Genomic DNA, 27,383 nt, shown 5'->3' with positions numbered 1-27,383 from the left:
TTTTCATTTTGCATGATCTGTCCATTGGTGTAAGTGAGGTGTTAAAGTCCCCCAGTATTATTGTGTTACTGTCAATTTCCTCTTTTATAGCTGTTAGCCATTGCCTTATGTATTGATGTGCTCCTATGTTGGGAGAATATATATTTAGAATTGTTATATCTTCTTCTTTTTTTTTTTTTATAAATTTATTTATTTATTTATTTTTGGTTGTATTGGGTCTTCGTTTCTGTGCGAGGGCTTTCTCTAGCTGCGGCAAGCGGGGGCCATTCTTCATCAGGATGCGCGGGCCTCTCACTGTCGCGGCCTCTCTTGTTGCGGAGCACAGGCTCCAGACGCGCAGGCTCAGTAGTTGTGGCTCACGGGCCCAGTTGCTCCGTGGCATGTGGGATCTTCCCAGACCATGGCTTGAACCCGTGTCCCCTGCATTGGCAGGCGGATTCTCAACCACTGCACCACCAGGGAAGCCCCTATATCTTCTTCTTGGATTGATCCCTTGATCATTATGTAGTGTCCTTCCTTGTCTTTTGTAACATTCTTTATTTTAAAGTCTATTTTATCTGATATGAGTATTGCTACTCCAGCTTTCTTTTGATTTCCATTTGCATGGAGTATCTTTATCCATCCCCTCACTTTCAGTCTGTATGTGTCCCTAGGTCTGAAGTGGGTCTCTTGCAGACAGCATATAGATGGGTCTTGTGTTTGTATCCATTTAGCAAGCCTGTGTCTTTTGTTTGGAGCATTTAATCCATTCACGTTTAAGGTAATTATCGATATGTATGTTCCTATGACCATTTTCTTAATTGTTTTGGGTTTGTTTTTGTAGGTCCTTTTTTTCTCTTGTGATTCCCACTTAGAGAAGTTCCTTTAGCATTTGTTGTAGAGCTGGTTTGGTGGTGCTGAATTCTCTTAGCTTTTGCTTGTCTGTAAAGCTTTTGATTACCCCATCGAATGTGAATGAGATCCTTGCTGGGTAGAGTAATCTTGGTTGTAGTTTCTTCCCTTTCATCACTTTAAGTATATCATGCCACTCCCTTCTGGCTTGTAGAGTTTCTGCTGAGAAATCAGCTGTTAACCTTATGGGAGTTCCCTTGTATGTTATTTGTCATTTTTCCCTTGCTGCTTTCAATAATTTTTCTTTGTCTTTAATTTTTGCCAATTTGATTACTATGTGTCTCAGCATGTTTCTCCTTGGGTTTATCCTGTATGGGACTCTCTGGCTATTTCCTTTCCCATGTTAGGGAAGTTTTCGACTATAATCTCTTCAAATATTTTCTCTGGTCCTTTCTCTCTTTCTTCTCCTTCTGGGACCCCTATAGTGCGAATGCTGTTGCGTTTAACGTTGTCCCAGAGGTCTCTTAGGCTGTCTTCATTTCTTTTCATTCTTTTTTCTTTATTCTGTTCCGTAGCAGTCAATTCCACCATTCTGTCTTCCAGGTCACTTATCCGTTCTTCTGCCTCAGTTATTCTGCTATTGATTCCTTCTAGTGTAGTTTTCATTTCAGTTATTGTATTGTTCATCTCTGTTTGTTTGTTCTTTAATTCTTCTAGGTCTTTGTTAAACATTTCTTGCATCTTTTCGATCTTTGCCTCCATTCTTTTTCCGAGGTTCTGGATCATCTTCACTGTCATTATTCTGATTTCTTTCTCTGGAAGGTTGCCTATCTCCACTTCATTTAATTGTTTTTCTGGGGTTTTATCTTGTTCCTTCATCTGGTACATAGCCCTCTGCCTTTTCATCTTGTCTATCTTTCTGTGAATGTGGTTTTTGTTCCACAGGCTGCAGTGTTGTAGTTTTTCTTGCTTCTGCTGTCTGCCCTCTGGTGGATGAGGCTATTTAAGAGGCTTGGCGCACTGGCTTCTTTTACCATTTTCTTCTTTGTCTTTGGTTTTCAGTAGTTTTACTTTGTTAATCCATTACTTTGTTTAATCTGTTTGGAATTTACTATGAATCTTGAACCTGTGACTTAATGTCTTTAGTCATTTTTAGAAAAATTTTGGCCACTTTATTTTCGTATATTGGTCGTCCCTTATTCTCTTCTCTTTTTCTCAGATTTCAGTTATTTCTATGTTAGATCATTTCATATTTCGTGCTAGTAATGTCACGTATGTGTATTTTTTCTGTATTCTCCATCTTTTTGTTTAACCTACTTTGTTCTGTGTATTTTCTTCTGACCTATCTTCTTCATTTGTGTTTAATCTGCTATTTAACCCATCCACTGAGTTGTTTCCAGATTTTGTACTTTTCATTTATAGAGTATCCATTTGATTCACTTCTATGGTTTCAAATTCTCTGCCAAAATTGTCATATAATATCTTGAATATATCAGTCACAGTTATTTTATAGTCTGGGTAGGATAATGCCAGTATTTTAATCTCTTGTCAGTCTCTTCTTTATAGTCAGCTTTTTCTCTAGGCTTTCACTTTGTTCTTATCTTTTTGTATTCTTGGGTGTTTTATATTATGTGTTTCATGTTATGATTGCAAAATTATAGTGTTAATTTGTAATTGGAGGCTCTGGATGATGTTATCTTCTTCTGTAGGGGATTTATTTTTTGCTCTGGCAGGAAGTTTTGCTTGATAGTGTGATGAAGTGAGACTCTTCAAAGTCCTAAGTGAAAGCAAATCACCTCCCCACTTCCCACCTCACTACTTGAGACTGCTGAAAGGTCTACTCAGCTTCTCAGGCTCTCAGCCACAGATTTCAAACATAAAATGCCATCAGGGAAAAATGGCACCACATGTTGTGTTTCTCTTTATGATTTAGTTCTCTCTAGGATCTTGGTTAGCAAAGTCTTGAGATCTAGGCTCGGCCATTTCATGAATACATTTGGTCTTATGGTTCTCAGTAGAGGCAGCCTACTAAACACTTGCTTTCAAAGTTCAGTATTTTAAATATCTATTGAGTGTCTACTATTTGCCAGTCATTGTGCTGAACCCTGAAGGTCAAATATGAAGACATAGTCCCTACCCTCAAGGAATTTACAGTTGGAGAGCAAGACAGGTGGATTAACAGGTGATCTCAATACAATGTGGTAAGTCACAAAACTATAAAATGAGAAGCTTGACCTGTAGAGAGTTGTTATAAAAATGAGTAAGATATGTGACGTGCCTAGGACAATACTTGGCAGTAGGAGGTGCCTTATCCCACTGAGAGATGTTAGAATAAGTTATATGAGGTGTTGCCTACAGTTGAAATCATTTCCTTGGTTACTAGAAGCTTACTGTTAATATTAACAGTGTATCTTATCACTAATGTTGTAGGGGCATAATTCATTGACCAACTACTTAATAAACAGTGCTGTACTAAGTGTTAAGGAATTATAAGATTTAGAGGGCAGTTTTCTAATGATACTGGTTAAAGAAAAATACTTGTGGAATAACATTTGTCTGGGAAGGTTTTGTAGTTTGAGATATGAAATTTGGAGTTGTAGAGATAAAAAGGGTGTTTTGAGAGAATTTTGGTAGAGTTTAGAGTAGGGATGGCATATATAAGTGATAGCAAGGGAAATAAAGAAGGAATTAATCAGGATAACACAGGCTTCTAGTTTAAAATGGCAGATTGACTCCATTTATTTATCTTCTCTGCTTCTCCAAACACTTCTGAAATGATAGTAAATAATTTTTTTAAAAAAAATTAACCTACATAGACAAAGATATTGTGAGGAGTAAAATAGCAAATGGGAGATTTGGATGAGTATTGGGAAGCTGGAAACCAGAGAGGAGTGGTAATTGATTTGGTTATAAAAGAAAGTTATCTAAGTGCCTACAGAAAGAGAAATTAATGAGAAGAGAAGAGGTTTGCCTTCTGAACCCCTTGAGAGGCTTAGTACTGTACTTGAAGTATCAGGTATTGGTGCACATTGGGAGCAGGGCGTGGAAGGAGGGAAGATTAGTTGAAAGTTTATATACAAATCCATTAGAATCGCCCCAGGTTCTCTCCTCTATCCTGAATATCTAGGCAAACTACCCTACAGTTCTCCTGTGGAGGAAGCCAGAGGTTTATTTTCTGGAGAAGCTGAACTGGGAAAATAGATTTGGGAATACCAGGCACATCAGAGGCTTGGGGTGAGGTATGTGGCTGAAAACATAGGAATTAAGTGAAATATGTGCATTAAACTATTAAATTCTCAGAATCCTTGCTTTCCACCTCTCCCAGAAAGTTTATAATCCCTTAGGTAGGAGATTGGAAGATTATTCTCCAGAGAAACTAAACAACACTATTAAATAGAACTCTACACATTAACTTGGGGAGATTATCTCTGGGAAAATGCTGATTTGCTGCCTAATCATTCTACTGTATGCATTAAACTCCAATTGATAAGGCATGGCCAAAAAATAAAAATCTAGTTTGCTTTTTAATGGCTCAATTTAAAATTTTTTTAAATTTATTTTTTATACAATTTTTAAAGGTTACTTTCCGTTTATAGGTATTACAAAATATTGGCTATATAATCTATAAAACTTTTGAATCACTATGTTGTATATCTGAAACTAATATAATATTGTAAATCAAATATTGTAAATCAACTAATATAATATTGTACCTCAATTTAAAAAAAGAAAGTATTTTGGATAAGTTGTAAATGTATATTGCAAACTCTAGGGCAATCAGTAAAAAAAAAAAGTTTTAAAAAATTTCTTAAGAGTTGATTAGGGAAATCACATGGAAGATGACCCCAAAAAATTGAAAACAGGAAAAGACGTTAAAGATCAAGCTATGAGTCTAATACCCAACTAACGCAGTTCCAAAAAAGAGAAAACAGAAGAATGGGAATATCAAATAAATATTCTGAAACAGTTTTCTAGAAATGAAAAACAAGTGTATTCAGATTGAAAGGGCACACTGAGTACTCAGCACAGTGTAGGTAAAAAAAATCTACCCAAAGGCACATTTCTATGAAATTTCAGAACAACAGACATTAAGAAAGACACCAAACATTAAGGTATAACTGTCAATTAAATATAGAGATAGGATAAAGACTTTTCGGACTGCAAGGGCTCAAAGTATATCTCTATCTTTATATCTACAGATAAATGTATCTGCCATGCATCCATTTTTTTTCAGAGAACAAGTGAAGAATGCTTCAGCAAACAAAAGAATAAATCAAGGAGAGGGAAACATGGCTCTAACATAGGAGAGAGGTGAAAGGAATTCCCAGGACCACAGCTAATGAATCAGGCCCAGAGAAATATCCAGTTTATATCGAAGAGGGAAGACTAGAGCCTGCAGGAGTGAGAAGAGATCCCTAGGGGAGAAAAATGTAACTGAAGGATTATTTGTGTTGGAGCATTTGAAAAAAGTACTGAAAGTCTTATGAAAGTGGTTTATTGTTTTGGTTTGGTGTAAGGAGTTGACAAAAGTATATAATGATGGTAATAATACAATATATTTATATTTTAATATGTGTTATGTCATGTGATTTTCTTAACCATTCTCTGAGATAATGGAAAGCCCAGTATTATTCTTCTCATTGTTTGTCATTGTATTCGCGTGAAAATAGGCTCAAAGACATTGAGTGATCACAGTGGTAGATAACGAGACTAGATTCCTGGTCTTTCCACTACACCATGGATCTTCTACCAAAAGATCTGAATGTGTGCCTTATGTTATTCTCCTAAACTAGCTTAATCCATCTCTGTACCACAGATCTCTAACACCTAAGAAAGGCACATGGCAAAAACCTCCCTCTTCTTAGCAATCAACCAGGAACCCCCTTACTTGTTCCCAGTTTGCTGTGACCTTTATTTTGCTTCTGACCTCTGGACTTATTGTTTGAACTTGGTAAAAGTGCCAGGCACTGTGCTAGGCATTGGGAATGCAAAGATGAATAAAACATGGTCCCTCTCCTTGAGGAGCCTCCAATGAGAAGTCTTTTCATTGAGAATACAGCTATGTAAACAAATATTATAACTATATTAATGATTGATATAATAAAGATATGTTTGGACTACTATATTTCCTAATTGCCTGTAGAGAACAGGAAAAGCAGAAACTGCTCATTATTAAAATTAAGTAGGAATTGACAAGGAGAGGTGGGGAGTTTTAGTTAAAATATGTAAAGGGACGAGGTGTGAAAAAACATCTTGTTTTGGACTACAAGGTCTTCAGAATAGCTAGAGTATATGTAATATGTTGGGGAATGGCAGGATGTGAGGCTGAAAAGGAAAGAATTTGTATACCTTGAGTTTAAACTTTGTTCTATAGGCCATGGTGAGTTATTGAAGGATTTTAATTGGGGAGGAATATGATATTTGTGGTTTTGAAAGGTAATTCCATGTTATTTCAAAGTCAGTTATAATTGGAAAAATTTGGGAGCAGATCAAATGCCCAATTTAAATTACCAATGATAATTGAAGGGTAGCAGAATATGCCACCTCAGAATATGCCTATTTGGCATAAGGATTATTTTGAGCTGATTATTTTTAAGAAACAGGCACAGAAGAAGATCTGAAAACAGAGTAGAAGTTACTCTTTTGTGAGGGACATTTACATTTATGAAGGAAACCTCCATTTGTAAGTGTCTCCTTGTCTGTGTCTAGAAGAGAAGGATGACTCTAAACCACAAGAAACTCCTATCAGTGGAAATGGCACCAACTTAAATCTGCATAACAAACCTTACCCTTGCTTACTGTGCTTTTCCTGATACCCTTCCATAACTGGCCTCCCTCACAACATCTTTCTTTTGTCCTTAACTGAAGATGGTATTTAAGGTGGTGGCTTGAGCCATCTCAGGGATTTACTCAATTTTTCTGGGTATCTCTCAGGTATACATGAGGTATACATGTTAATAGAATTCTGTTTGTTTTTCTCTTATCTGTCTTTTATTATAGGGGATCTAAGCCAAGAACTCAGACGGGTGGAGGAAAAATTATTTTTCCTTCCCTACATAATGGGCAAATAAAGTGTGGCCTATCCATACAACAGAAAGTTACTCAGCCTTTACATATTTTTTAAAAATATGTAAGGAATGTGCTATGACACAATGTTAAATGAAAACACTTGAGAATAAGTCCTAAATATATGGAGAGATATATTCATAGATGGAAAGTCTCAAGTTCATAAAATGTTTCGTTTTGGGACTTGACTGGCAGTCTAGTGGTTAAGACTCCACACTTCCACCGCAGGGGGCATGGGTTCCATCCCTGGTCAGGGAACTAAGATCCTGCATGCCATGAGGCACGGCCCAAAAAAAGAAAGTTTAGTTTTTTCCAAATTGTTTTATAGAGAAATGCACTTCTAATTTTAAAAAGTCCCCCAATAGGGTTTTTTGTTTTTGTTTTTATTCTTTGGCATTTTATTTATTTTTAAAAAATATTTATTTGGCTGCGTTGGGTCTTAGTTGTGGCACACAGGCTCAGTAGTTGTGGCGCTAAGGCTTAGTTGCCTGGCGGCACGTGGGATCTTAGTTCCCCAACCAGGGATTGAACCCACATTCCCTGCACTGGAAGGCGGACTGCACCACCAGGGAAGTCCCTATTTTTTGGCATTTTAAATTTAGGTTGTTTAACGTTAAGTCCCTTTTAGGTTGTTTAATGTTAATGTGTTTCCAAGAATACAGATTCTGCATCTGCGGCTCCGGTCAGATAACCAGTAGTACACATTAGCTTCAAGATACACACACTGACAGATGGGGATTAATGACATCTGCCTTTTCTAATGTGTGAAAAATCCAGAATATATTAATTTAATTTTACCAAGAATTAAAGGAGGCTTTAAAAAATAAAATTAAAATGAAATAATTTTCCTTTATAAAAAAAAAAAGGATACACACACTGAACAAAAGAGGTTGAGGGAGCTAAGCAGGGGAGGTGGGAGCCAAGGGGAGAAGGAAGGAGAAGAAACAAACAGTTGAACACACATGCAGTCTTTTCCATACCACCTTCAATTCTAACCTGCTTCGGAGGGAAAGTAAAAGTAGGCAGGAGTGAGCAACCACGGATTGTTGAACTGTTACCAGTACCATGCTTTTCAGCAACATTTCAGCAGAGTGTGAAACACTTTTTACAACAAAACCATTACAACAAACTCCCCAAACAACCTTTAACCAACAGGGTTTTTTAAAGCAACTGGCATGGTGACTCAAAATTTACAGGGAAGAAAAAAGACCAAAGAATAGCTACAGCACAATGGAAAAAGAATAAGATGGAGGGACTTCCCATAAAGATATCAAGACTTTTTATAAAACTATGATCATTAAAAACAGTGTGACTTTGATTTAGGAATAATCAAACTGAGCAGTTGAATAGAGAACCCAGAAATAGACCTATATATATTTGGAAACAATGTATGACTAAGGTGGTATTATAAATGACCAGGGGGAGGAAGGACGACTGAATAAATAGTATTTGGACAGCCAGAAAGACATATTTTTAAAAAATGAAATTGGATCCCTACTTCAGACTCTATACAAAAATCCATATGGACTAAAGACTTAAATTTGAAAGGCCAGACTAAAAATTTAGAAGACAATGAAGGAGAATATTTATGACTTTGGAATAGGGAAGGAAAAGAAACAAAAAAGCACTAACCATAAATAAAAAGATTGATAAATTTGACAATAATGAAAATTTTAACTTGTGTATATCAAATACTACCATAAAGAAGGGGAAAAGACAAGTACAAACTGGGAGAAAACACACATAGCTGATAAAGACTGATATCCAGAATATATAAAGAAATCCTACAAATGAATGAGAAAAGGAAATCTAATAGAAAAATAGGCAGAAGACATACACTTGTCACAGAAGTGGAAATACGGCTTAAGGGTGTTTAGTCTCAATAATAATCAGAAAAGTACCAAATTTAGACCACAATGAAATTCAATTTAATGCTACTAGCTTTGCCGTAATTAATTTTTACCTTTCTTCCCACCCACCTATCTCAGACGTGTATACCTTCAACTTTAATGCACTGAACTTCTTAAAATTCTGTTATTACATCATTTTCTTTTATTGTCTGGTTGCCAGTGTACAGTGCTTTGTTGTTATTGCCGCCTAGAATGCTCCTTCTTCCCTTAGTGCAGTGGTTCTTTAAGTGTGGTCCCCAGACCAGCATCAAGCATCACCAATGTATTTGTTAGAAATGCCCCACCACTGAACTGTCTTTTCAAGGATGTTTGTATAGTGAATAACTGTAAGTTAGAGACAGTATTTCACTCTAGAGCAGAGGGCAGGTTTCCTTGCAGCCCCATTAAAAAAGGTTGGGATCTCCTGAGCTCAGGGTTCCTTTCCTATAATGCAACCCACTGTGTGTACACAGTGTTACCTGGCTTTTGTCTCATCACCCGATGGAACTGCCCTTGGGGAACTGCTGGAAGAAAATGATGATACTCTTATTACTGTGAGTAGAAAGCTGTCCCTTGTCTCTAATCCAAGAGTCTTATGTCTTTTGTTATACCCATGAAACTCTGGCAGGTTAACTTTTTAGTTTGCAAGTAGGATAAAATTTCAGACCTTTCATAGTCCTTGACACACGTCTTTCTTCTTTAAGTTAATGCTCTGAAATGGGAACCATTGCTTTTAATAATTCTTAATAGGAAGCATAATATTGAATGAGCTTAATGTATAACAAGACATATATTTTTTCAGTGTCAATTTTTTTTTTTTTTGGCTGTGTTGCGTTTTCGTTACTGTGTGCGGGCTTCCTCTAGTTGCGGCAAGTGGGGGCTACTCTTTGTTGCGGTGCACAGGCTTCTCATTGCAGTGGCTTCTCTTGTGGAGCACGGGCTCTAGGCACGCGGGCTTCAGTAGTTGTGGCGCACGGGCTCAGTAGTTGCAGTGTGTGGGCTCTAGGGCATTCAGGCTTCAGTAGTTGTGGTGCACGGGCTCTAGAGCGCAGCCTCAGTAGTTGTGGTGCACAGGCTTAGTTGCTCCGTGGTATGTGGGATCTTCCCAGACCAGGGATCAAACCTGTGTCCCCAGCATTGGCAGGCAGATTCTTAACCACTGTGACACAAGGGAAGTCCCAATTTTTTAAAAAAATTTATTTATTTATTTATTTGGCTGCGCCAGGTCTTAGTTGAGGCACACGGGATCTTCATTGCCACATGCGGAATCTTCATTGCCGCATGCGGGCTCTTTAGTTGTGGCATGCAGGCTCTTAGTTGCGGCATGCAGGATCTAGTTCCCAGACGAGGGATGGGACCCAGGCCCCCTGCATTGCGAGTGTGGAGTCTTAACCACTGGACCACCAGGGAAGTCCCATCAGTGTCAAATTTTGACTTTCAAATATTCTTTAGAATGTCTCCATTACCCTAATTTTATTTCTTTCTGTAATTTACTCATTCATCAAGCAAACATTTCTATGTGTTCTTTTTGTTCTTATTTTTCTCAGATTGTTGGCACCACTAGAAGCTGGCTTGATACGGAGAGATGGCTGAAAGTGATGGAAAAGAAAAAATTAAATGGACAACCACCATTATTATTAGCTCATCTCTTAAGGTAAAAGAGGCATTTGGGCCATTGATCTTGAATTTAAAATTAAAAGCAATAGAACAATATTTTTAAATATCTTTAGCTTGATTATCCAAAGTTGTGTGAATCAGCAAGTACATAATCTAAAATGTATTTTAAAGATAAATTATGAATGTCCCTGCATCCATTTTCCTACTTCTCTAAATATTTGAAGGTTGGAAATTTTCTAAGTTCCTTTTTTTTTTTTTTTCACTAAGCCTATTCTAATAGAGATGTTAAATGATTACAGAAACAATGCATATGCACATATATATTACTTAAGGTTTTTTGGAAGGTAAACAACAGAAACTGATCTGTCTAGACTTAGTGGCCTTGGGAGGAGGCTGTCTCCCTACAGTTTGGATGGGGAGGGAATGGGAGTTGAATGCCTGAGGGCAGTTGGTCACTCCTCAACTGTTTTTAACTCCTCAGCCAACAGGATTTCTCCATTGCCCTGATGTTTATCTTATGGCCACCACCTAATGTCTAGAATGAAGGGGCAAGAAATGATTATTCCATGGTAAATAAGAGAGAGGCTAGAATAAGACTCTGAATACGATTTTTTTTATTCACCCTATCCATTCACTGCTGCCTCAAGCTGCACTTTGCTCTGTTGGCTTTAGCCATCTAGCACCATACCACGTACCCATTTAAGACAGCCTCAAGGGTCATTGGAATTTTTCATGCTTCTTTTTGTTAGGTTTCTGGAATCCATATTTCTCTCTTGTTTCTTTAGCTTTTCCAGACTGATTTTGAGAGCGGGAGACAGCAACCCATGCTAATGTGCTTGTTTTGTGCTTTCTATTTGTCCCACCTTTTCTTTTTTTTATTATTTATTTGTTTGTTTATTTATTTGGCTGTGTCGGGTCTTAGTTGCGGCATGCGGGATCTTTCATTGTGGTGTGCAGGCTCTTCGTTGTGGCATGCGGGCTTCTTTCTAGTTGTGGCACGTGGGCCCCAGAGCGTGCAGGCTCAGTAGTTGTGGTGTGCAAGGCTCTAGAGCACACAGGTTTAGTTGCCCTGCGGCATGTGGGATTTTAGTTCCCCAGCCAGGGATCGAACCTGTGTCCCCTGCATTGGAAGGCGGATTCTTAACCACTGGACCACCAGGGAAGTCCCACGTCCCACCTCTTCTCTGTTTCTTTTTTCTCTTCTTTTTTGCCTCCTTTTGTATTGATGGGTAAGTTTTTCTCATTTTTTTTCTTAACTAGCTTTGAAAGTTATATGCTCTATTTCTGTTTTTTAATAGTTACCCTAGAAAATTTAACATGTATACTTAGCCCCACAAAATCCAAAGTAAATAATTATTTTTATCTTCCTCTTAAATGACAAACAAATCTTAGAACACTAATTCCAATCACCCTTTTCTGTATTATATTTTGTTATCATATACAGTTTAATTCTATCAATTTTTTAACTCAACAAAGTGCTATTATTTTCTAAAGTTAGCGTTTGTTTAGATTTACTCATGTCTTTGTTACTTTCTTTGCTCTTCTTTTCTTCTTTTGGCTCAGACCTTCCATTTTGGATCATTTTCTTTTTTATCTGAAGAATATAATTTAGAAACTACCTAAATGAGGATCCTCTCAGTTTTTGTTAGTATCAAAATACAGTTGACCCTTGAACAACATGGGGTTATAGGCAGTGACGCCCTCACAGTCAAAAATTCACGTTTAACTTTACATTTGGCCCACTGTATCAGCAGTTCTGCATGCGAGGATTCAACCAACCTCAGATTGTATAGTACATGTATTTATAGAAAAAAATCCACATAGAAGTGGATCAACACAGTTCAAACCTGTGTTGTACAAGGATCAGCTATATTTTTGTCTTCCCCTTGATCTTGAAAGATGTTTTAAAAATCAATTTAATTGAAGTATAACTTACATACAATAAAATACACTCATTTTAAATGTACAGCTTAATGAATTTTGACAAATGTGTATACCTGTGTAACCATCACCCCAATCAAAATATATAGAACATTTTCATCACTCCAGAAAGTTCCTTCATGCCCTTTTGTAGTCAGTCCTTTTCCAGTTCCCCACCTCAAGCAACCTTTGATCTGATTTATCACTATAATTAGTTTTGCCTGTTGTAGAACTTCATATAAATGGAATGATACAGTTTGTACTCTTGTGTCTGGCTTCTTGCATTAAGCATAATGCTTTTGAGATTCATCCATGTTGTTACATATTACAATAGTTTGTTATCTTTTCTTTGCTGAGTAGTAGTGTGTTGTATGAGTGTGTGCCAGTGTATCTATTCACTAATAGATAGATATTTGGGTTGTTTCCAGTTTTTGGCTATTATGAATTAAGCTGCTCTGAACATTCATATATGTCTCTGTTAAGACGCGTTTGAATTTCTCTTATAAATACCTAATAATGGAATTGCTGGGTCGTATGATGAGTGTATGTTTACAAGAGACTACAAACTGTTTTTCGAAGTTCACTACAAATGAACACTGAATCCATTTAACTATATAGCTAAACTAAAACTAAATGCAGGGATTATGGTTTTATATTCCCATCAGCAATGTGTAAGAGTTCAAGTTGCTCCAAACTGAAAGATATTTTCCACTAGAGTTACAGTTGTTTTCCCTCAGTGTACTGAAAATATCTTCACTGGATTCTGGCTTCTATTGTTTTTTGTTTTTTCTTTTGTTTTGTTTTAATTTTTATTTTTTTAAATATCTTTATTGGAGTATAATTGCTTTACATTGTTGTGTTAGTTGCTGCTATATAACAAAGTGAATCAGCTATACATATACATATATCCCCATATCCCTTCCCTCTTGCCTCTCCCTCCCACTGTCCCTATCCCACCCCTCTAGGTGGTCACAAATCACCGAGCTGATCTCCCTGTGCTATGCGGCTGCTTCCCACTAGCTATCTATTTGACATTTGGTAGTGTATATATGTCAGTGCCAATCTCTCACTTCATCTCAGCTTCCCCTTCCCCATGTCCTCAAATCCATTCTCTATGTCTATGTCTTTATTCCTGTCCTGCCCCTAGGTTCTTCAGAACCTTTTTTTTTTTTTTTTTTAGATTCCATACATATGTGTTAGCATACAGTATTTGTTTTTCTCTTTCTGACTTACTGCACTCTGTATGACAGACTCTAGGTCCATCCACCTCACTACAAATAACTCAAGTTCGTTTCTTTTTATGGCTGAATAATATTCCATTGCATATATGTGCCACATCTTCTTTATCCATTCATCTGTCGATGGACACTTAGGTTGCTTCCATGTCCTGGCTGTTGTAAATAGAGCTGCAATGAACATTGTGGTACATGACTCTTTTTGAATTGTGGTTTTTTCAGGGTATATGCCCAGTAGTGGGATTGCTGGGTTATATGGTAGTTCTATTTTTAGTTTTTTAAGGAACCTCCATACTGTTCTCCATAGTGGCTGCATCAATTTACATTCCCACCAACAGTGCAAGAGGGTTCCCTTTTCTCCACACCCTCTCCAGCATTTATTGTTTGTAGATTTTTTGATTATGGCCGTTCTGACTGGTGTGAGGGTATACCTCATTGTAGTTTTGATTTGCATTTGTCTAATGATTAGTGACGTTGAGCATCCTTTCATGTGTTTGTTGGCAATCTGTATATCTTCTCTGGAGAAATGTCTATTTAGGTTTTCTGCCCATTTTTGGATTGGGTTTTTTTGTTTTTTTGATATTGAGCTGCATGAGCTGCTTGTATATTTCAGAGATTAATCCTTTGTCAGTTGCTTCATTTGCAAATATTTTCTCCCATTCTGAGGGTTGTCTTTTCATCTTGTTTATGCTTTCCTTTGCTGTGCAAAAGCTTTTAAGTTTCATTAGGTCCCATTTGTTTATTTTTGTTTTTATTTCTGTTTCTCTAGGAGGTGGGTCAAAAAGGATCTTGCTGTGATTTATGTCATACAGTGTTCTGCCTATGTTTTCCTCTAAGAGTTTTATAGTATCTGGCCTTATATTTAGGTCTTTAATCCATTTTGAATTTAGTATTGTGTATGGTGTTAGGGAGTGTTCTAATTTCATTCTTTTACATGTAGTTGTCCAGTTTTCCCAGCACCACTTATTGAAGAGGCTGTCTTTTCTCCATTGTATATTCTTGCCTCCTTTATCAAAGATAAGGTGAGCATAGGTGCTTGGTTTATCTCTGGGCTTTCTATCCTGTTCCATTGATGTATATTTCTGTTTTTGTGCCAGTACCATAATGTCTTGATTACTGTAGCTTTGTAGTATTAGTCTGAAGTCAGGGAGCCTGATTCCTCCAGCTCCATTTTTCTTTCTCAAGATTGCTCTGGCTATTCGGGGTCTTTTGTGTTTCCATACAAATTGTGAAATTTTTTGTTCTAGTTCTGTGAAAAATGCCATTGGTAGTTTGATAGGGATTGCATTGAATCTGTAGATTGCTTGGGGTAGTATAGTCATTTTCACAATGTTGATTCTTCCAGTCCAAGAACATGGTTTGTTTGTATGATCTTTAATTTCTTTCACCAGTGTCTTATAGTTTTCTGCATACATGTCTTTTGTCTCCTTAGGTAGGTTTATTCCTAGGTATTTTATTCTTTTTGTTGCAGTGGGAATGGGAGTGTTTCCTTAATTTCTCTTTCAGATGTTTCATCATTAGTGTATAGGAATGCAAGAGATTTCTGTGCATTAATTTTGTATCCTGCTACTTTACCAAATTCATTGATTAGCTCCAGTAGTTTTCTGGTAGCATCGTTAGGATTCTCTATGTATAGTATCATGCCATCTGCAAACAGTGACAGTTTTACTTCTTCTTTTCCGATTTGGATTCCTTTTATTTCTTTTTCTTCTCTGATTGCTGTGGCTAAAACTTCCAAAACTATGTTGAATAATAGTGGTGAGAGTGGTCAGCCTTGTCTTGTTCCTTATCTTAGTGGAAATGGTTTCAGGTTTTCACCACTGAGAATGATGTTGGCTGTGGGTTTGTCATATATGGCCTTTATTCTGTTGCGGTAAGTTCCCTCTATGCCTATTTTCTGGAGGGTTTTTATCATAAATGGATGTTGAATTTTGTCAAAAGCTTTTTCTGCATCTATTGAGATGATCATACGGTTTTTATCCTTCAATTTGTTAATATGGTGTATCACATTGATTGATTTGCATATATTGAAGAATCCTTGCATTCCTGGGATAAACCCCACTTGATCATGGTGTATGATCCTTTAATGTGCTGTTGGATTCTGTTTGCTAGTATTTTGTTGAGGATTTTGCATCTGTGTTCATCAGTGATATTGGCCTGTAGTTTTCTTTCTTTGTGACATCTTTGTCTGGTTTTGGTATCAGAGTGATGGTGGCCTCGTAGAATGAGTTTGGGAGTGTTCCTCCCTCTGCTATATTTTGGAAGAGTTTGAGAAGGTTAGGTGTTAACTCTTCTCTAAATGTTTGATAGAATTCGCCTGAGAATTCATCAGGTACTGGGCTTTTCTTTGCTGGAAGATTTTTAATCACAGTCTCAATTTCAGTGCTTGTGATTGGTCTGTTTATATTTTCTCTTTCTTCCTGGTTCAGTCTTGGAAGGTTGTGCTTTTCTAAGAATTTGTCCATTTCTTCTAGGTTGTCCATTTTATTGGCATATAGTTGCTTGTAGTAATGTCTCATGATCCTTTGTATTTCTGCAGTGTCAGTTGTTACTTCTTTTTCATTTCTAATTCTATTTGAGTCTATTTGAGTCTTCTCCCTTTTTTTCTTGATGAGTCTGGCTAATGGTTTATCAATTTTGTTTATCTTTTCAAAGAACCAGTTTTTAGTTTTATTGATCTTTGCTAGAGTTTCCTTCATTTCTTTTTCATCTATTTCTGATCTGATCTTTATGATTGCTTTCCTTCTGCTAACTTTGGGGGGTTTTTTGTTCTTCTTTCTCTAATTGCTTTAGGTGTAAGGTTATGTTGTTTATTTGAGATGTTTCTTGTTTCTTAAGGTAGGATTGTGTTGCTATAATCTTCCCTCTTAGAACTGCTTTTGCTGCATCCCATAGGTTTTGGGTCATCGTGTTTTCATTGTCATTTGTTTCTAGGTACTTTTCGATTTCCTCTTTGATTTCTTCAGTGATCTCTTGGTTATTAAGTAGTGTATTGTTTAGCCTCCATGTATTTGTGGTTTTTAGAGATTTTTTCCTGTAATGATACCTAGTCTCATAATGTTGTGGTCGGAAAAGATACTTGATATGTTTTCAATTTTCTTAAATTTACCAAGGCTTGATTTGTGGCCCAAGATATGATCTATCCTGGAGAATGTTCCATGAGCACTGGAGAAGAAAGTGTATTCTGTTGTTTTTGGATGGAATGCCCTATAAATATCAATTAGGTCCATCTTGTTTAATGTATCCTTTAAAGCTTCTGTTTCCTTATTTATTTTCATTTTGGATGATCTGTCCATTGGTGAAAGTGGGGTGTTAAAGTCCCCTACTATGATTGTGTTACTGTCGATTTCCCCTTTTATGGCTGTTAGCATTTGCCGCATGTATTGAGATGCTCCTATGTTGAGTGCATAAATATTTACCATTGTATATCTTCTTCTTGGATTGATCCCTTCATCATTATGTAGTGTCCTTCTTTGTCTCTTGTAATAGTCTTTATTTTAAAGTCTATTTTGTCTGATATGAGAATTGCTACTCCAGCTTTCTTTTGATTTCCATTTGCATGGAATATCTTTTTCCATCCCCTCACTTTCAGTCTGTATGTGTCCCTAGGTCTGAAGTGTGTCTCTTGTACACAGCATATATACAGGTTTTGTTTTTGTATCCATTCAGCCGGTCTATGTCTTTTGGTTGGAGCATTTAATCCATTTACATTTAAGGTAATTATCGATATGTATGTTCCTATTACCATTTTCTTAATTGTTTTGGGTTTGTTATTATAGGTCTTTTCCTTCTCTTGTGTTTCCTGCCTAGAGAAGTTCCTGTAGCATTTGTTATAAAGCTGATTTGGTGGTGCTGAATTCTCTTAGCTTTTGCTTGTCTGTAAAGTTTTTAATTTCTCCATCAAATCTGAATGAAATCCTTGCTGGGTAGAGTAATCTTGGTTGTAAGTTCTTCCCTTTCATCACTTTCAATATGTCCTGCCACTCCCTTCTGGCTGGCAGAGTTTCTGCTGAAAGCTCAGCTGTTAACCTTGTGGGGCTTCCCTTGTATATTATTTGTTGTTTTTCCCTTGCTGATTTTAATATTTTTTCTTTGTATTTAATTTTTGACAGTTTGATTAATATGTGTCTTGGCGTGTTTCTCCTTGGATTATCCTGTATGGGACTCTCTGCACTTCCTGGACTTGATTGACTATTTCCTTTCCCATATTAGGGGAGTTTTCAACTATAATTCCTTGAAATATTTTCTCAGTCCCTTACTTTTTCTCTTCTTCTTCTGGGACCGCTATAATTCGAATGTTGTTATGTTTAATGTTGTCCCAGAAGTCTCTGAGACTGTCCTCAATTCTTTTCATTCTTTTTTCTTTATTCTGCTCTGCAATAGTTATTTCCACTATTTTATCTTCCAGGAAACTTATCCATTCTTCTTCCTCAGTTATTCTGCTATTGCTTCCTTCTAGAGAATTTTTAATTTCATTTATTGTGCTGTTTATCATAGTTTGTTTGCTCTTCAGTTCTTCTGTGTCCTTGTTGAACATTTCTTGTATTTTCTCCATTCTATTTCCAAGATTTTGGATCATCTCTACTATCATTACTCTGAATTCTTTGTCAGGTAGACTGCCTATTTCCTCTTCATTTTTTTGGTCTGGTGGGTTTTTACCTTGATCCTTCATCTGCTCTGTGTTTCTCTGTCTTTTCATTTTGCTTAACTTACTGTGCTTGGGGTCTCCTTTTCGCAGGCTGCACGTTCGTAGTTCCCATTGTTTTTGGTGTCTGCCCCCAGTGGGTAAGGTTGGTTCAGTGGGTTGTGTAGCCTTCCTGGTGCAGGGGACTAGTGCCTGTGTTCTGGAGGATGAGGCTGGATCTTGTCTTTCTGGTGAGCAGGACCGCATCCGGTGGTGTATTTTGGGGTGTCTGTGACCTTATTATGATTTTAGGCAGCCTCTCTGCTAATGGGTGGGGTTGTGTTCCTGTCTTGCTAGTTGTTTGGCATAGGGTGTCCAGCACTGTAGCTTGCTGCTCGTTGAGTGGAGCTGGGTCTTAGTATTTAGATGGAGATCTCTGGGAGAGCTCTTGCCGTTTGATATTACGTGGAGCCAAGAGGTCTCTGGTGGACCAGTGTCCTGAAGTTGGCTCTCCCACCTCAGAGGCACAGGCCTGACACCCGGCCGAAGCACCAAGACCCTGTCAGCCACACAGCTCAGAACAAAAGGGAGAAAAAAAGAAGGAAAGAAAGAAAGAAAAATAAAATAAAGTTATTAAAATAAAAATTATTAAAAATAAAAAAATTAAAAAGTAATAGTAAAAAGAAAAATAAATAGAAAGAAGAGAGCAACCAAACCAAAAAAACAAATGCACTAAAAAGTATGCTAAAAAAAAACAAAAACAAAAACAAAAACAAAAAAAACACCGACAGAAAGAACGCTAGGACAAATGGTAAAAGGAAAGCTATACAGACAAAATCACACAAAGAAGCATACACATACACACTCACAAAAAGAGAAAAAGGAAAAAAATATATATGTCATTGCCCCCGAAGTCCACCATCTCAATTTTGGGATGATTCATTGTCTATTCAGGTATTCCACAGATGCAGGGTACATCAAGTTGATTGTGGAGATTTAATCCGCTGCTCCTGAGGCTGCTGAGATATTTCCCTTTCTCTTCTTTGTTCGCACAGCTCCTGGGGTTCAGCTTTGGATTTGGCCCCGCCTCTGTGTGTAGGTCACCTGAGGGCATCTGTTTTTCGCTCAAACAGGACGGGGTTAAAGGAGCAGCTGATTCGGGGGCTCTGGCTCACTCAGGCCGGGGGGAGGGAGGGGTACGGAACGCAGGGCGAGTCTACAGTGGCAGAGGCCAGCATGACATTGCACCAGCCTGAGGCGTGCCATGTGTTCTCTGGGGGAAGTTGTCCCTGGATCACGGGACCCTGGCAGTGGCAGGCTGCACAGTCTCCCTGGAGGGGAGGTGTGGCTAGTGACCTGTGCTTGCACACAGGCTTCTTGGTGGCTGCAGCAGCAGCCTTAGCATCTCATGCCTGTCTCTGGTGTCTGCGCTGATAGCCGCGGCTCACGCCCATCTTTGGAGCTTGTTTAGGTGGTGTTCTGAATCCCCTCTCCTCGCACACCACGAAACAATTGTCTCTTGCCTCTTAGGCAGCTCCAGACTTTTTCCTGGATTCCCTCCCGGCTAGCTGTGGCGCACTAGCACCCTTCAGGCTGTGTTCATGCAGCCAACCCTAGTCCTCTCCCTGAGATCTGACCTCCAAAGCCTGAGCCTCGGCTCCCAGCCCCCGCCCGCCCCAGCGGGTGAGCAGACAAGCCTCTCAGCCTGGTGAGTGCTGGTTGGCAGCGATGCTTTGTGCGGGAATCTTTCCGCTTTGCCCTCCGCACCCCTGTTACTGTGCTCTCCTCCGTGGCTCCGAAGCTTCCCGCCTCTGCCACCTGCAGTCTCCGCAGGCAAAGGGGCTTCCTAGCATGTGGAAACTTTTCCTCCTTCACAGCTCCCCACCACTGGTGCAAGTCCCATCCCTATTCTGTCTTTGTTTTTTCTTTCTTCTTTTGCCCTACCCAGGTACGTGGCGAGTTTCTTGCCTTTTGGGAAGTCTGAGGTCTTCTGCCAGTGTTCAGTAGGTGTTCTGTAGGAGTTGTTCCACATGTAGATATATTTCTGATGTATTTGTGGGGAGGAAGGTGATCTCCACATCTCACTCCTCCACCATCTTCAAGGTCTCTCTCAATGTTTCCCAGTCTTATTTGAATAAGGAACATCTTTTAATATCTCATGGGACTAATATTTAATGAAACATAATTTGGAAAATCTAGTCTTAGCTCCTTGTTATTTTGAAAACTTAACTCTTGAACTTACCTATTTTTTTGTAATTCAATACTTGCTAATTTTATCTTTATTATTTTCTTCTACTATTTTCTTTTTACTTCTCTTAGTTGGCTCCTGGATAGGATAGAATTGAAATTCATCAGCGTGGCATACATGGTCCTAATGATCTGCCATCAGTTATTCCTAACACTGTCTCCAAATTAACTGACTCATACACAAGTAACACACTTAAAAGAATCATACTTTCAGGTCTGAATGCCTTTGTCTTTGTTTTCTTTCTGTCTACGTTCTTCTCACATTTGTCTTCTTCCTTCACTTGTCTGCTTAATAAACTGTTTTCCATTTAAAAGATTTGCCTCAAATTTTATGAAACTTTCCTGACTCTTTCACATCTGTTACATCCTTTTAAATAGTTTCTGGTTCTTTGCCAAAATTCTCAACCTTACCTTTCATCTCCTTGAACATAGTAAACAGCTATTTTAAAGTATATACATGATAACTTTACTATATGTATCCCCTATGACTCTGCTTCTATTACCTGTTGTTTTTCATAGTTCTCTTTCATGTAATTTTTTTTGTATGTCTGATTTTTTTAAAAAATTTATTTATTTATGGCTGTGTTGGGTCTTCGTTTCTGTGCGAGGGCTTTCTCTAGTTGTGGCAAGTGGGGGCCACTCTTCATCATGGTGCGCAGGCCTCTATCGCAGCCTCTCTTGTTGCAGAGCACAGGCTCCAGACGCGCAAGCTCAGTAATTGTGGCTCATGGACCCAGCTGCTCCGCGGCATGTGGGATCTTCCCAGACCAGGGCTCGAACCCGTGTCCCATGCATTGGCAGGCAGATTCTCAACCACTGCACCACCAGGGAAGCCCTGTCTGATTATTTTTAACTGTGTGTTGGAATTTGTATTTGAAAAATTGTAGAAATAATTTGAGGCCTAGAATAGTGTTATATTCCTCTAGAGAAACCTTAATTCTGCGAGAGAATTAAACCTATAATGTCCTAAGCAGGGTTGCCAGATAAAATACAGGACACTCAGTTAAATTTGAGTTTCAGATAAACAATGAAGTTAGTGTAATTTCATCCCAAATATTGCACAGGACATACTTATACCAAAAAATTATGTTGTTTATATGAAATTCAAATTTAACTGTATGTTCTATTTTTTTATTTGCTAATCTGGCAACCCAAGCCCTAAGGCTTCTATTTTATGTAATAAAGGAGCTTATCTCCTGTTCATTTAGATGATACTAGTTATGTGAGAATTGAGAATATAGTCATTCAGATAATTTTCTTTGTTCTGTAGTTGAAATGAGGAGATCTAATTGAGAAGGGTCGCTCTAGGGAGTGCTTCTGCAAGGTACTTGGGAGAACTAGTAATACAGTATCACTTTAATACAATTTTAAGGATTGAAATGGTTTGAAGCTAGGCTGCAGCCCCTGTGAGACATGTTCTACTTTTGTCAAACGCTCTGTTCAGCCTCTCGTCTATCTCTTCCTGAACTGACAGGTGCCCTCAGGAAAAAAAATCAACTAAGTGCTGATCTCTTATCTTTGAATTTCTGTATAGGTCTTGGTCTTGTAATTTTTCACTATCCTGCTAACTCTCTGATGCATTCAAGCAGATTTTTAAAAATTTCCAGCTTTTCTAGTTGCCTTCAGCAGGAGGGTTGGCCTAAATTACTTAATCTGCCATCACTGGGAGCAATGTGTAACTTTAAAACAGAAGAAAACTCATGCGAAGAGTCTTAATTGAACTCTAGGTCAGGATCTGTTTGAGTACCATCAAATACTCTTTTTAGAAAGGAAGGGAATCAAGTATTCTATATCTAATTCCAACCTGTGTACTTAAAATATACATGTTCTGAGGCTAAATATAAAGTTTATATAAGGGATTTTTATCTACTTGGAGACTAACAAGCTTGAGTTTTAACCAATCCATAAATAGTATAAACCACTTATATTTTAGTGCTTTGGGTAGTATCTAATTACGTGGGTAGAATAGGAAATTAGATGAATTTTGAAACTCTTAGTATTTAAACCAAAAGTCCTACTGCTGTCTTCACGTTTTCTAACTCACCTAAGGCTTAAAACATTTGAAAAGTATACTAAAAGTAACTGTAATGTAAACATGAACTGGAGAATTGGTTGTCTCCTTGTGGTACTCTGTATGGCACTTCATGGTTCTGTCAACCATCTAACAAACACACCACCATACACCTTCTATTTATACATTAATGCATGTCAGAATCCATCTTCAAGTTGTTTTTCAAAGAGAAGTTTGTGTTTGCTCTTATAGTTTAATTCTTTAATACTGTCCTTATTTTCTTCCCTAAGTAACATAACTAGTACACAACTCATTTCCAAACCACAGTGCGTTTCAAAACTAAATATTTTACTTTTTAAAAAAAATTTTTTATTTATCTATTTATCTATGGCTGTGTTGGGTCTTCGCTTCTGTGCGAGGGCTTCCTCTAGTTGCGGCAAGCGGGGGCCACTCTTCATCGCGGTGCGTGGGCCTCTCACTATCGCGGCCTCTCTTGTTGCAGAGCACAGGCTCCAGATGCGCAGGCTCAGCAATTGTGGCTCACGGGGCCAGTCGCTCTGCGGCATGTGGGATCCTCCCAGACCAGGGCTCGAACCCGTGTCCCCTGCATTGGCAGGCAGATTCCCAACCACTGCGCCACCAGGGAAGCCCTTATATTTTTTAAAGTTTTTTTCTCCATAGAGAGAGCACATTTGGTGTCTCTGATGATCAAATCTTTAAGTGGTATAGTTATAAAAGAAGCTATTAAACTTATTTTAATATTTTGATTAGCTTTCATTAAACTCTTTAAAACATGTCTTAAGTTTGTATTTCTGAAAATTTTTTTAAGAGTTACGAAGTTGCAACTGCCCTAGAAAATCGAAGCCATAAGGTTCGGTATTCAGATTCAGTGGAAAATGGATCAATTATATTTTCTCTTTCTGGTACAGTATATTTGCTAACTTCCTTGATTTAAGTTTCTTAATAAATATGTAAGTGTAAATTCTAATAATTTGGTAGTTCAGTAACTAAGTAATAAGCTTAAGGTGTTATCTTTTGGGAGAGGTAAATGTATAAAACTTTGTTACTGCTGCAAAAGCAGTACATATGGCCAATTACAAAATATATTCCTTTTTAGATTACAATTGTTGAACTAAAGCTGAACCAGTGGAGTCTGGTAGATGATGGTACAAACTACTTGCTTTGGAACGAAGTTGAAAATAGAACAAAGCCACCCTCCCCAACAATCAACACTTAAAATATTACCCATATTAACAAAGAGGCCAACATCATGATATTGGTCAAAATCCATATACAAAAACAATATAGAAGAATGTTTTTCATGATTCTGTACAAGAGTTTGCTGAACATAATATTGATATAAACAAATACTAACTAAAGGAAACAAATGGGGACAAATGTTCCTAAAATCATAAAACTGTACAACTGTGAGTCATGGGCAAAGTACAGGAAGGAATTAGATTAGGATATGAGAAAGCTGGGGACATGGGAAGGAGGCAGCTCCACTTGTGCTTGGAAAATGACAGAAGTGATAAAAAACATGGAGGTGAAGGATTTTATTAGGATGGTTACAAACAGACCTGTACTCTAGCAGAGATTTTGGAAGACAGGCACTTTCAAAAGCTCCTAGAAATAGACCTCCAGGCTGAAAATGGTCCAACCTCAAATTCATCTTTCCCGGTTGATTAGAGAGCCCTATATGCATTCTCTTATTTAATCCTTTCAACAAGCCTATCAAAGAACTATTATTCCAACCTTACAGATGAAGAAATTTAGGTTCACAGATGTTATATAAATTTTTAGCTCAGGTTGATTCAATTAGTATAATCACACAGTCGCTTTCCTCAGATTGTGTCTTCCCCTCATCTTTTAAAGAGCTAAGTAGATTGTTTCTATTATGGACCATTCTTATAGGCCTGATACTGTTTCAGAGATCCTAGATATCTACTTACTGTTTTAATTTATATAATAGTTTATGTCCTGATATAAAAGATTCTCCAAGAAATAACTAAAGGCTTGCTTAAAACTTTTCTTTAGTTGATTTCCAGCTTTTAAAAATCATTATAACATGAAAAATTAACATGTAACTAAAATTAGGCATTACTTTCATTGTGGATAGTGCCTTAGAGTAAAAAAAAAAAAGGTTACTGACCAAGAAAGGGTTTTTCCCTTAAATATTTAGATTATCCTTTTATACAGAACACTTAAAAGAACTACCTAATTAGTTTGTCATGTAAGACTTTCATTATGGTAATTTCCATTTGTTATGGGTTTAGGGCCTGGACACTTAAAGCTATGTTTTACTTATAGTTATTTTTGTTGATTTTACTGAGTTTACAAAAAAAAATTTTATCAGTATGACGGTGACATTTTATATTATTATACTCACCTTTCCTAGGAGTTGCATTTTTACTGATGGATGCTAAGAAATGCTTTATGTCTGCTGAAGAAACATTTCTAGCCAAAATTGAGAAGTTTATTAACATTCACCGAAATAGTTTTTTGGTTCTGTCTGCTGCCCTGCATGGGCCTGAGGAATGGAAACTGATGTTCAGGATTCAGCAGAGGTATGGACAACAGCACTACAGACCTATTTTCCTGAAATTATTTTATTTACTCCGGTTCTGAATTATTTTAGGCAAGCGAATTATGTTTTGCCAAAAGGTAAACTTTATAATGTTAACCTGTCATATTTAATAAAATGCAGGCCAAATAGCTAGTCTATGAATCAGGGTGACAAGTTTCAGAGTGCATGCTGATTTATGGGATTCTCCAGCAAGACTAAATCAGAAGTGAACACTTTTTAGTCAATTAAGTTCTGGCTGTAAAGCCATATCAAATCCTCTGTGGAATAAGGCAGGCATGAATGAATAAACAAATGACAAACAATAAGAGGTTTGTCTCTTCTTTCCACTTAAGATAACAGATGTAAGTCATATGAACTATTTAACTTATGAATTTTTTTTTTCCAGATTCCTGGGTAGTAACCTACGGATACTTCCAGTACACAACACAATAAATGCTATTAATCTTATGTGCACCATAGCTAAGGTAAGTAACCTAAGGAAAATGACATAACGTACATACACAGATACACTTTAAGGTTCTTGACTTCAAAATGCACACCCTCTTCGGTAGAACTGACAAATATTCTACTTCTGTTCCCCTCAGAGAAGTTGCTATTTCCGAACACACGCAACTCTTTCCCAAGCCTGAACTTAGCCTCTCAAGTCTTCTCAATTTACTTCCAGTACCAACTACCAGGATCACTCATTTAGAGCCAAAAGAGCATTTGGCCATATATACACAGTGTTGGCCCTATTGGTTACTTAAATCTTCTTTCAAATTCTAAAGTACAAATATTGGTAGTCATGAACTGTCAGAGTGCATACATACTTTTTTATAACTTCACTGGTTATCCACTTTCTTTTCATACTTATTCTCCTCTGTAAAGTGTGCTCCCAACTCCCATAGGCAGAGTTAGGTGTTCCTTACTCTTATACTTGGAACAGATCCCTGTTGAAGCAATTCTTAATAGTATTCTATTTTTTGGCTTGCACGTCTGAAATCTCTTAAAGACAGAGATCAGGTATTTTTCTATTACTCTTAATAACCCATACACAGTACTGACTGATGCTTGTTGAATAAATAATGTTAGGTATTTTATGATGTGACCCTGTAAAAATACCTTATTTCTCAAATAATGTTGCATGTTTATATCTTTTTCCAGATCACCTCCAAACCACACACAGATAGCATCTGCTACAGAATGATAACAACTAAAGCTTACATCATTGAGCAAAGTCCAGTTTGGAAAACACTTCAAAAGATAAAACTGAGTAGTGATACATTTAACCCAAATTAGATTATCAATTATAAATGTTCTTTTGGAAGAATATTAAAATAAAATACATACAATTAAAAATGATTTTATTTTCAGGAATTCTGTTACTTCCTTTAATAGTGTTCAGAAAAGGGACTTCCCTGGTGGCACAGTGGTTGGGCATCCGTCTGCCAATGCAGGGGACACGGGTTCAATCCCTGGTCCAGGAAGATCCCACATGCCACGGAGCAACTAAGCCCGTGGCCACAACTACTGAGCCTGCACGCCACAACTACTGAAGCCCGCATGCCCTAGAGCCCATGCGCCACAACTACTGAGCCCATGCACCACAAATAATGAAGCCCACGCGCTCTAGGGCCCACGTGCCGCAACTGCTGAGCTCATGTGCTGCAACTACTGAAGCCTGTGTGCACCTAGACCCCGTGCTCTGCAACAAGAGAAGCCACCACAATGAGAAGCCTGCACACCACAACGAAGAGTAGCCCCCCACTCGTTGCAACTAGAGAAAGCCCGTGCGCAGCAATGAAGACCCAATGCAGCCAAAAAAAAAAAAAAAAATGCAGTATCTGCAAAATGCAGTAAAAAATGAAGTATATAAAAAAAAAGTTCAGAAAAAATTGGTACATACATATATTATAAAGCTCAGATGCAGTTTCTTAATGATACAAATTAAGTTGGATGAACAAATATTTAATTGGAAATAAATATACAGCATTTTCTAATTAGCTCCTTAGGTTAAAGGAAAAGTCATATATACTTTTTTATAATACAAGCCAGCCAGTATTTCTAAAATTAATCTTCACGTACGCTTTCACATTGTAACTACTGCTGGAGAGCTGGTGATTGATAGGACTCTGCCCCCTAAGACTCCTGAGGCAGGGAAAAAGAAGGAAATTAAGAGAAGTAGTCAGCTGGTCCAAACTCAAAATTTCTCTCTAAGCTCTCTTAGCTCTTAGTGGTGTGATAGCCAGTTTGATACTAGGAGTTCTAAAATGTAACACAGCATCTAACTGGAACATAAAGTGCATCAGTATTTTTATAAACTCACTACAACTGTATGAATGAATAAAGGCAATTCCAGTACATTTTATGAAGTCAT

The 27,383-nt window shown here is 37.6% G+C and overlaps 1 protein-coding gene across 1 annotated transcript; it reads left to right on the top strand.

Moving 5' to 3' along the window:
* Positions 1–1,365: 1,365 nt before the first annotated feature.
* LOC309626337 (protein SPO16 homolog) lies at positions 1,366–27,375 on the top strand. Its single transcript, XM_082386933.1, has 5 exons — positions 1,366–10,440; positions 23,270–23,363; positions 24,839–25,007; positions 25,413–25,491; positions 26,171–27,375. Exons 1-5 carry the CDS (start codon positions 10,372–10,374, stop codon positions 26,303–26,305), a joined length of 546 nt encoding a protein of 181 aa, XP_082243059.1. The 5' UTR covers positions 1,366–10,371; the 3' UTR covers positions 26,306–27,375.
* The last annotated feature ends 8 nt before the right edge of the window (positions 27,376–27,383 follow it).

Source organism: Balaenoptera borealis (genome assembly GCF_965194805.1).
Source record: "Balaenoptera borealis genome assembly, chromosome: 1".
Taxonomy (NCBI): Eukaryota; Metazoa; Chordata; class Mammalia; order Artiodactyla; family Balaenopteridae; genus Balaenoptera; species Balaenoptera borealis.
This window is presented reverse-complemented; position numbering and strand designations above follow the sequence as displayed.

Excerpts from the sequence above, each read along its gene's own strand:
- LOC309626337 (XM_082386933.1), top strand. The coding sequence starts at position 10,372 with ATGGCTGAAAGTGATGGAAAAGAAAAAATTAAATGGACAACCACCATT. Across the intron at positions 25,008-25,412 it reads ATGTTCAGGATTCAGCAGAG|ATTCCTGGGTAGTAACCTAC; the intron begins GTATGGACAACA and ends TTTTTTTTCCAG. Across the intron at positions 25,492-26,170 it reads TTATGTGCACCATAGCTAAG|ATCACCTCCAAACCACACAC; the intron begins GTAAGTAACCTA and ends ATCTTTTTCCAG.